Below are 11,700 nucleotides of genomic sequence, written 5' to 3'. Positions count from 1 at the left end.
CCTGCATGATTACAACCAAATGATTAAATCAGATTTTTCTAAATGGACACTGACAAGTGTCCATAAGAGGGTAGTAAGAGACCAGTGAGTAGTTGTTGGCATAAGAGACTGCCCTTTTCATATATGATCATGTTCAGGTTGTTTTAATTATTAAATTTTATTCTCTCTAATTGTTTGTGCTACCTTTATGCCATGGCAACGCATTTGTCTTATTTTGTTTATCAGGCACAGCACTTTGAATTATTTCGCTACTGAAATGTGCTACTCATATAAACTTGCTTTAGTTTGCATTACAATAAACCCAGCCGGCTTAGCAAACCAGCACAATTGGCTTTCACTCAAAAAACAGCATTGATCAGTTTAAGAACGCATTCCTTCATCCAATTTCTTTATTAACTGTGGATTATCGGATTCTATAATCAAAATAATAAAGACTTTATATTGTATATGCTAAAGTTCACGACAGAATTAGCCAGTTAGCCTGTTGACAAAAGAAATAAGCAAATTTTTGCATTGCAGAAAAACTTTTACACATCTATTTTCAGGCATACTTACTGTATGAAAAGCTTTTACCAGATTAGAACTGTATATCAGTATATCACAGGTGGAAAAAGGTTCATGCTTATTTCAGTCAATACTATTCAAGTGCTACATTTGAATAATAATAAAAACATAAATCTAGGAGGGAAGCAAATTATTCTGACCAGCTATAGGCTTAATCTGATGAAGGCTATTTCGCTTTGGAATGTGCTTATATTAGTCCCACAAAAACACATCTCAATCTTGTGACAAAGTGGTTTGTTCAAACTTAATTTAGAGTTTTGGCCATATAGAAAATTCAACTAACACCATCAGAATTAATACAGATAATAAGCTCAAAATAAACCAGTAATACTGTAATTTAAAAAAATGAAATGCTTTTAAAAAGCCCCATCAACAGCAGCTTGTATTCAGTGATGATGCACTGCTGCCCTCTACTGTTTAGAAATTGAATACCTTTTGGCCCGTAACTCATCTGATAGATGATTGAGGGAAGCTGTGAGTTATGCAGCATTACAACAGATTCTGTAGGAATACCACACTAGATAGAAATGCCTCTATTTCTGACAGAGAGGAGGACACACAGATTCAGGGGATGAATGCCCTTCAGTTTGCATTGGCAAAAACTCAGTACTAACTCACAAGAGATCCCTGATTACTTTATTTGAACTTTTGTTTGAGGTTATAGCTGCAAACAGAAGACAGCAATTATGAGCAGGCTTCCTCTTCCACCAAAGCCAATAAGGCTGATGAATGATGTGCCTGTTATCCCTGAAAAAACAAGACTGAAGTCCCTGTCACTGATTTTGGACATATGAGCTTGTAAAACTCAATCATAACTGTAAAAGAAAATCTAATTAATAGAAATATACTAAAATTGATCTCAAAGCTATATAAACTGTAAACATGTTGCATAATTTGTGCCAATATAAGAACAGAAATATATGTATTATAATAACATCCAATGAGTCCTTACAACCTGTAGATGGAGCAATAATACAGAAAGTGGTACACTTAAGTTCAGCAGCACAACATCAGCTTGCTGGACTTATGGAAATTAGCCAGTAAACTTTAATGATTGTAGAAAATAGAATGATGGAAAAAAATAATACCATAATCATCATATTTTATTCACATTCATGGCTATTTGGCAGTGAGTTTTTTGACAGTTTAAAATCTTTTTGCACGAATTTTAAACTCACTGGAAATTCTTGTATCTAAAAAAAAATATTTTTTTATTTTCAGTCAGATATTAGATGAGATCAATTATTACATTTGGAATAAATATTAAAACCAACAGTTTTGATAATGGTGGATGAATGGTTAAACATTTGTCCAAAAAGTCAAAGTAAGCCACTTTTCAGCTTAGCCTTTAGACAAGCATCAAAATAGATAAGTGGCCATGATAGACTGTACTTTTTTAGCATTTTTTCATGTCAGGAGTCTTGACCAAAGTACTTTACACTTCATTCAGTCACTCTGATGACTGAATGAACCCTTACTCTGATGGTGGCAAACTACATTGTAGCCACAGGTGCTCTAGGGCTCACGGACAAAAGCGAGTCTGCCATAAACAGGCACCACTAGGCCCTCTGACTACCATCAGTAGGCAGGTGAAGTGTGTTGCCCAAGGACAGAACCACTCTGAAAGCCAGAGCCCAGATTTGAACCATCAACCCTTCAATTTCAAAGCATACTCCTACATCCTCCTACTCCTACATCTGCCCCAGATTGGGCGATGACTAACTTGTGGTCCGATACTGGCTGTCATATGACTTATATATAAGACTTATACATATATATATATTTCAGTATATGTGTCAAAAAACGAATGGGCAGTAACAAACATTTTGCAGTCCATCTATGCTGATCACAATAAACCAACAAGGGAAATGGACTAGCACAATAACTATATTTTCCAAATAAATCAATAAAGACAGACCAGATTTTGATGAGGAATTTAGTTTAATTAAATTTGTGCTATTTAAATCAATGTATTGTTCTAAATGATATAGATACGTACATTTAATGAGTTGAACAGTGTTTTTATCTTTAATTACATAGAAGACAGCATCAAACTCATAAGACTAATAAATTAGCAAAAATTATGAATAGATCATCTTTGATGTACCCGGTATATTGTTGTAAATAACTTTGTTTGCTTTATATTTGTTGTCAGTCTTTAGTTGACATACTAACTTTAAAACCTGAATGTTCAAGCACAGACCCAGATCATCATTTACCATTTCATATAACTTGTCAATAAACCTAATTTTTACTGGTTTCTCTTCTGGGAGTTTCTCTGCATGTTCAGAGGCTTAAAGAAAATCATGACAAAAAAAACTTAAATTTTCTCCTACAAAATTGATCCTGACATACTGTTTTATCCATTGAAATGCTTTAAGCCCCTTTGGAACCCTGATCCCCTTTACACTGACAGAAGAATGCTCCAAATATAAAGGCTCTGGAGGTGGTCACGGCAAAGTAATTCAATTTAGTTTATTTATACAGCACCAATTCACAACATATCATCTCAAGGCACTTTACAGTTCATCAGATCATACAGTCCAATTGATTCAAATTGTTCTATCTAAGGAAACCAGTTGATTGCATTGGCCCATTGACTCCAATGTAATCCCTCACACTAAGTATGCTTGTAGCGACAGTGGAGAGGAAAAACTCCCTTTTAACAGGAAGAAATCTCTGGTGGAACCAGGCTCAGTGTCAGCGGCCATCTGCAGAGGCCGACTGGGGTTCAAGGAGACAGAAGCAGAGATTCAAAAAGCAGCTGTAAAAGGCGCCCCGTCCAGGAAACACAGCCAGGCAGATGAGTTCTGAGCCAGCTCCCATGTCAGAGGATGAAGAGAGCACATCCAGTCACAGTCTACACTGGAAAACAGGTCGATCTCCAACATCTCCAAGGAACTGTTCGCCCTTATCTGATGTATTGCGATTTTCAGGTAGAAAAGGGACTGCTAGAGATAAAATTTAGGAAGATACAGGTCCACCCAATATCAATGCATTTAAGTTAGAGTTGAAAACATTTAAAGTTTTCAGCATCTATTTATATTGTTTTCTGTTAAAATATAATATTTTTTTTGGAAAATCAACTCTCTGTAAACTGCATTAGTTGCTTTCTTGTAGAGATTTCAGAGAGCTGTTTAAGCTCATGTGACATGTCATCTCTTTATGATCAAAAACGGGAAAAACCTACCCCATTGCGGGGAAATGAGACAACCTTAAAAAAAACACACACACACACACATATGGTATGAAGGAGGAGAGAAAGATTTGGGATGAAGGTTCGTCAGAACCGGTCGCTCAGTCAGAGGAGTGGATGTATGTGGGCAGATGGAGCGGCAGGAGGTGTGAAGATAAATGCGCCCTTTCATTTCCAGCAGAGACGCAGAGAGACACGGATGAAGGCGCACAGGAATGAAGAGCGAGAAAAGGTCATGGATAATAAGTCATTGGGTTAAGAAGGGCCAGCGCTTCTGCTCCAAGTTGGAGAAGAGTTTGCGTAAAGTTCGGTCTTCAAAGACGCGCTGCGGGGTCCGGAGGGATTGACGCTCCCAGCCGCTGAGTGACAGCTGAAGGTGTTGCTCATTACAGCTCATTCAATCCTAACTGGAAACTTCAGTTGGACAGCACAGGTGCACGCGCTCTGTTTTTCTATATTTTGATCGCGCGAGGACTTGAAATATTACAGCAAACAATATTTTATTTTTCTCAATTATTTAAACCTTTAATAACTAGTCTGTAAATGAACTCAAGCCACATTTGTTCCGCTGATATTGAAAAACAGAGTGGATTTTACTCCTGTCCTGATGTGAATATGTTGTGGATAAAAACTCTCTGCGTTTCCAGCTGGTCAGGACAGAAAACTTTGTAAAAACAGAAGAGGAAAGAGAAGTAGAAAAAAAAGGACTAAAGGGACTGCTTTCATTCAGTTTTATAAATGGAGCTGCGCAAATATCTGTTGTGCCTGGAGTTTCTCCTACTCCTGAAAGGTAAGTTTTTTTTTTATATTTCAAAAGAAATTATCCACTTAAGCCGCTAGTACTTTTAAGTAAAATATATATTTTTTCAGAATAGATTTATATGCGCAGAAAGAGGCATTTCATTTGTTTACTTATTTTAGAAATACCAGTTGTTGAAACATTAAAATATAACATAGCCCTGTGATTATTATTGCAATAGAACACCTGCTCATAGTTAATAAGATGTATATGTAAAGTTGAGTGGAAGAAAAATAGCATTTTTTTGAGAGTTTGGGGCAGTTTCTTAAAGTTTGCCCTGCAGCTGTGTTCGGAGCTGTATGTGCAGCATTCAGAAGAATCTGACACTTGGGGTGCAACATTAAAATCTTTGTGTTAGGCCATTTAAAATATTTTCATGAGGGAGAAAAGGGCTGGTCTCTTTCCCAGTGGTCCAATAAAAATACATGTTTAATTTTCATCTGGGCGTGATGGTTGTAGAGCTTGGAGGAAGAGTAAAAAGGCAAAAGATCAAAGATGCTTGAGGTTTAGTTCAAGGTTTTGGCATAGAGTAATGATTTGCAGTCATACCATCTTCTATTCTGCAAGTGAAAAATCAGAGAAAGTGTGCAGAGACATTTTAAGACATTTTTATTACTTCCTCTCATATTAAGCTTTGATGTTGGTTTGATTTTCCAGTGAGATTTGGTGTACACCTGCACTCCCCAAAGAACTAATGGATGATCTGAAGCCCCAAGTATCACTGTGCTTAACTGGCCTTCAAACCAGCTTGACCCCATAGAGATGAGAGACATTAGAGACAAACATGTACAGGAAATAGCAAAAGACCACATTCCAACCTGGACATGATGAACACATCAGCAGAGGCAATGTGGTTATCTTCATACATTGTTGCATTAATGCATGAACTCGTGTAAAGTGAGCCGTGAGCAAGTTTTGAGTGACCATACTGAAGATTTAACAGTCTTGTTTCATCAGGTCAATATTTTGGTATTAAAATATTAACTTTTCTTTAATTAAATAATTTTTTTCTAAAAATTTTATTAAAAGCACCAATAAGCTAATTAGAAGAAACAGTCTAAACGTGTCACTCTGTGTTCTATTCAGTCTATATATGTCAATTCAGTTTAGTTTAGTAGAATTGCATCACTAAAGTACATGATCTTTAAACAAGATATAAATTAACTACGGTATATCCCTGTATTCTCTTAGAAAATAGAAAATAGAAAAATATCTCAGTGCCTAAGAAGCTAAGTCATGTCATAAGGGTTAAACGCCCTGTAGCTGATTCTTGTTTTAAACTCTCTAAGAAAAATCATTTTTACATGCTATATTGTTTGGAAAAAGAGGTTATTTTGTTAAAATAAATGACTCATTGGTTGCTCACATGCACGAGTTCAGGCATTTTTAGAGTAGGCTTCTATCTTTGCCTCGTGAGTTTTCTCTGCCAATGAGGTCTATTCTATAGAGTTTCCGGTTTCCAATCAGCCACTCAGAGAATTTCCCTACAAGAGCATGCTTTTATTCTGCTTTTCCTTTCTTTCTATGTTACTGTTTAATTCATGTAAAGCACTTCAAAATGTCTTTATTCTGAACTGTACTGGATACTTGCCTTGCATGGCTGTTGGTGTGGGAACCTTCAATACATCAAGTATAAACCTGGTTTAAGGCTTCACAAACAGAGGGTATCTCAACCCACAAATGTGGTTTGATTCTCTGACAAAAATATAGATCTCAGATTTTTAGATTCTCCTTTAACTTGTTTCAAATGACAAATTTAAAACAAATTTAAATGCTTGAACTTTTTCATTTATTGGAGGTGAAATTCACAAGTTTAAAGGTTACATGTCTTTGTTGAGTCTCCGCTGGCATTAAAGCAGTAGCACGAGAACATGGGTGACTATTTTTTGTGGCTGATCACAAAACCAGTCAAAAATGCAAAGTAGCATAGCCTAAATATTGCAAGAGCCTCCAAAGTCATCAAATGAAGGTAGATCACATTTGCCCTGGGAATAAAAAGGGACCTGCAGTTTAAAAAGATAAGATGCTCTGTTCAAAATAAATGGGACATTTATAGCTTTCTTACCTCAGATGACATTACGTCCCAAAAAAACAGAAGTCCTGTACAGCATCAGATTGCAGTGCTTTTCCTCTTCTCTTATGCAAAAAAACAAAACAGGCGTAATTTCAACTTATTGCCAGTTGGGGCAAACCTCTGTAAAGATTTTAACTTTCATGATGCTCCTTCCAGAATTTTTAAGAATAAACCAATAGTCTTGCATTTTAGATTTTTGCATAAGCTCATTATTTTGTTCAGCTATTATTATACTTTTTGATTTAAACAGTTAATGTTTGCAGTCTGTAACTGAAAACAACAACTAACATCTGATCATTTTCAGCATTTTTTGCAATCACAAATAAAGTTTGACTCCTCTTTACTGACTCTGTGTTAAGAGGCTGTCAGTGAGTGTAGGCTTGTGCTTTTCCAAAGCACTTTATGCATGCTTTTTATTTCAACAGTATAGTTAAATTATAAAAATCAGAGAATTAACCAATATCATACAAGTTAACTATAACTTAATCATGCTTTGTAAATAAAAAAAACATAAATATTGAATTCTTTAAATAGGTGTTGTTGGTAATTAAAGTGAGGCCCCAAATTAAATTCTATTCAGCCCCTCGGATAATTTTATGCAGACCCAAATATTGTAATAAAAAGGAGAAGAGGTTGACTGTAAATGATATGGATAAATATCTCCATGCTGATGCAGCTCTTCTTTTTGGGTCATCAACTTCCTTGACAGACAGCACTTGCCAATAGCACTGCCCCATATGCCTTCCAGAGTTCCCTTATGGCTGTTTCTCTGTGACAGCTGCCCTCTTAGCAGGCATTCCTCAGATGGGTGCGCATAGAATAAAACAGGCATGTGCAGAAAAACACCTGGATACACTCCATGTGTCTAATAGGTCAAACGTGGAGGCTAGTAAAAGAAAAGGTTTATTTTTCATTGAACTTTTTTTTTTTCATTCTAATGTTAGTCCTGTTAATTTCTTAGGAACCAGGACATGTTTTTTTTTTGTTTTTTTTGGAGGAAGTCTTAAATGAGCAGATTTAAAGGATTTGGTCAGAGTTTACATTTTAAAGGCCCATTACTTCCTTATTAATTGTCTGATATTAAAGAATGAGATAAAGTTACCAAAGCCTTAATAAAATTTAAAAAACTTCACACTAGATTAATTTATTGTTTTTGCTGGGATTACAAAGAAATACAACAACTTGAAAGTGACAAAGGTGCATCCTGGACAGGTTGTCAGTTCCTAACAGCGCTAATGCTCAGACAACTAAGTAAAGACTATAGTGTCTAAAAACTCTTAACCTGATATGTTTGTAGTATTGTCCAGAACATTTCAGATTCATTTCCTCTTAGAGCTGACTGAACCCAGCAGCTGCAAGAAATGCTCTCTCAGGTCATATCAGCAGTTCCCATCTCTGAGACTTAAAGACTAAAGCTGCTGTAATGTGGGTCTTGTGGCGTGTTCGTTTTCACCATGAAGCGTGAAAGTCAGCCAGCCTCCGGAGCTAATGATTGCTGCAGCAGGGCAGTCTAATACACCTCACTGAACTGTTTCTGCTGAGCAGAAAGAATATGAAGAAAAAGGCCATTGTTGTCTGCCTTAAAAAAATGTCCGATAGTGAGGCTGATAAGTGGTGGGGGAGCTGCTGTATTATAGCTCGCTTCCATGAAGTAGTATAAGATCAACCTGCTGATTCCTTTTTGTTTTCTTTGCAAAGGGTATGCCAGTTTTCTCAATGCAACATGTCTTTAATGACTTGTGAAGTTTATCAGTAGACTAAAAATGTTGCCCTTTGCAGCAAACTGTGGAGAAAGTAACCCTGCTGCAGTTTTTGTCGCAACAAAGGACAAAGATTGCAAAAAAACAACAGAATTAAAGATGCCAGCATCAGTCCAGCATAACTCATCTCATTAAACTGCCTTATCCGTTCACATCGAACACGAAAAAGCTAAAACTTTTTTACTTGTTTGAATGTTTGCTCTAAGGTCTACAGTAGCTGCTGTAGCTGAAGTGATTGTTTCTGCTTCTGTGTGTCATACTGAAGCATGTAGGTGACTAAGTATGTAATGTTAATGGTTTAAACAGAACAGCCCCTAATGTGGACAACAGTACTCCCATGCCTGTTATGCTTTACTGAGATGTCAAACACAGGTGTTTGTGTGTGTGTGTGTGTGTGTGTGTGTGTGTGTGTGTGTGTGTGTGTGTGCGTGTGTGTGTGTGTGTCTGTTGGGGATCCTCTTCCTATCGTCTTGTATTTTTTTGATGAATTTCATTCTCGCTCTCTTATCATCGTCCAACCCTGGTTGCCCAGGAGAGAGGGACAAGGATGGGAATAAAACGCAAACAAGTTAATGGAGAGAAAATCTGGAAAAGAGAGTCAGAGGACTGGAAAACATTACGAATTCTTTAAAAAAATAAGGTGACACAGACTTATATGAAGACACGTCACTTAAGAAAAATTTTTTTAACCAGATTTTCAAGGTGATTGACTTGGGAGCCAAAGATGAGTTAGGCTGTAAAAAAGTATTTGAACTTTTTTTTAGACTTCTCTTTTAATAAGCTAGGCTTTCTGGTTGTTGTTTTTTTATGATTTTGGTCAATTTATTCATCAGGCTTTCTATAGATTTTTGTTTTAACGTTTTTGTGGGTTTAACTAGATGAGCATCATTTATAATATGACATTAAGCTGTGAGGCCTTTCAACAATGGTCCACATCTCCTAATCCAGGGTCATGTTTTTTTTTTTTTTTATTTGCAGGTTTAGGCTTACATTTTATATGACTTGTTGGTTACTGGGAACATGATACGCTTCATTGTCATCCCAGCACCTTTTATTCAGCCCAACAGTTGTCTGTATCATAAAGGTACCAAATGTCATCTTTAATCTGTTTTTTAGGGGTTTCAGTTATCTCAACGTCCAGGTAGTATACTTACAACAAACACCAAGAAAAGAGTTTTATCAGAGGTTTCAGTCCTACAAAAATGCCTTAATATGGATCTAAACATTGGATTGGGACATTACCAGAATCTACAAGTAATTACAGATTCTACAACGAGAGAAAGGGCCAAATACTGCAAAGACCCGACATATAGCCAGAGATAGGCATTGTCCTCCATCTTGTCATTTATTTTATCTTTGAAAATCCCCTTGTTGGTATTAAATACTATTTAATATATGTCTAAAAAGTGATTTATCTTTTAACATTCTCCTAATATTAGACTAAATAGATAAGATTCAGGTGTGTGTTTCTGACAAATGATAGAAAACTCCCTAATAATCCAGAAAAATGGTAAATCACCTGTACTTATATAGCAATTTTTCAAGTCAGGAGACTTGGTTAAAGCGCTCTACACTACATTCAGTCATTCACCCATTCACACTGATGTTGACAAACTGCATTACAGCAAGCTGCCCTGGACTCACTGACAGAAGCAAGGCTGCCGTTCACTGAAAAGTCTATCTGACAAACCTCCGGTTGCAGGGAAAACTCTTGCATCCGAATGCTGCATCCAATGCCAATGTAATTATAGAGTGTTATGTGAAGACATAAAATAAAATCAACTAAACTATATATTCACTGGAAAGTATCTAAAAAAGCTGTTTTGGTCTGATTAAGTCCCCTGTCTCCACCCCCCCAAAAAAAGAAGGGTTGAAAGTCTTATAGAAAATGTAATGACATTTAGACTTAGACTTACACACAGAGTGTATACAAAACCAAATGTTGTTTAGTACAACCTAGTAGTACATTTGAATTTTCCACAGAAACATTTGATGGTGGTTTAGAAGTTATGAACATTGCTGATCTATGTTGATGCTAGACTAAAGAAGACTGCAGAATCGCATTTAGTTTCGCTCCCATACTTCCCAGTGATAACTGGTCTCATCCAAAAGCAGCAGCACCCAGAGCTCAGTGTGTGGTTCAGAAAATCTGGACTTGGTTTTGGTTGATGTATGTTTGCCACCAGTTGTCATGACAATGAGTGGCCAAGAAGCCGCTGGCAGGTTGTCATGTTTAAACTCACTGAAAATGGATGCAGAGGAGGAAGGACAGAATAAGGCAAACAATGGTTCTGTTCTGTAAGCGCTGCAGGGCTTGAAACGGACAGAACCTTGTGGTGAACTTGTTTATCTCATTGTGTTTGTTATAAAAAGTGTGTGGAAAAATAAAAGCAACACTTTATGGTTTACTTGAAAGGATGAATGAATAGAATGATAAAAGAGAAAACTGGCAGACAAATTTAAAATGAGTGTTGCCACAATAAAACCCCAAAACGTTTTTTTTTTACAGCAGGGTTTATAATATGGCTGACGAGTGTAAACAGGGTTAGGGGACTGGGTAAATAATTGCATAGACAGCTTTCATTTTTAGCCTGTCTTGATGGGAAAAAGAAAATACATTGTGTAAGTATGTGTGAGCAATCAGAAAAGTGCCCATAGCTTATTTTGATGCTGAAGAGTTGGCATCTCAGATCTGCATAGACAGCAGGGACCAGACTAAATGATCTGTCAGCGCATGAGGACACTTCTCACGGATGCAGCCAAATGATAGACACACATGTTCAGAAATAACTTCATTAAACCTTCCCCAGTTCTGACCCTCTATACAAAAGAAACTATCACTATCCAGCTGGGAAAGCCTTGGATAAAAGCACTGTGAAATATGATACAATTTTATATGTATATGATAGAAAATAAAGGTATTTTATTTTGAAATACAATAAAGTTTTATCATGCACAGACTTTCACAACACTGATTATGTGCAAAAGTTTCACCTGATATGTGGAGTTTTCACTGACTTGTTTCTTTACAATAAAATAGCCAGTGAGGTATGAAAAAAGCTCTATTTGTCTGTCTATTCATTCATTCTTTCAAATAAACCATAAAATGTTGCTTGACAGGTTTACTGTTGAACACAGAGAAAGAAAGAGGCTACATACACTCAGCAGGCAAATTCAAACTAAATCCGATTTTTTTTTGTACTCTAATACAACTAATTTTGTACAACTAATTGAAGCGAGAAATCAGAATTAAGCATCAAGACCTGCAGTGAAGATGGAGCCACAGAGAAATAGAGGACCAGAACTA

At 36.5% G+C, this 11,700-nt stretch overlaps 1 protein-coding gene across 1 annotated transcript in view; it reads left to right on the top strand.

Annotated features, from left to right (window-relative positions):
- The first annotated feature begins 3,846 nt into the window (after window positions 1-3,846).
- itga10 (integrin subunit alpha 10) overlaps window positions 3,847-11,700 on the top strand; it is a 41,779-nt gene continuing 33,925 nt past the window's right edge. The window contains exon 1 of the mRNA XM_015381248.1: window positions 3,847-4,550. Coding sequence (XP_015236734.1) covers window positions 4,499-4,550 — 52 coding nt within the window. The 5' untranslated portion in view covers window positions 3,847-4,498. The remainder of the gene's footprint in view (window positions 4,551-11,700) is intronic.

This window comes from Cyprinodon variegatus, unplaced genomic scaffold, assembly GCF_000732505.1.
Source record: "Cyprinodon variegatus isolate N-32 unplaced genomic scaffold, C_variegatus-1.0 Scaffold229, whole genome shotgun sequence".
In the NCBI taxonomy this organism is placed as follows: domain Eukaryota; kingdom Metazoa; phylum Chordata; class Actinopteri; order Cyprinodontiformes; family Cyprinodontidae; genus Cyprinodon; species Cyprinodon variegatus.
The sequence above is the reverse complement of the archived record's forward strand: the minus strand, read 5'-3'. Positions and strand labels throughout refer to the sequence as shown.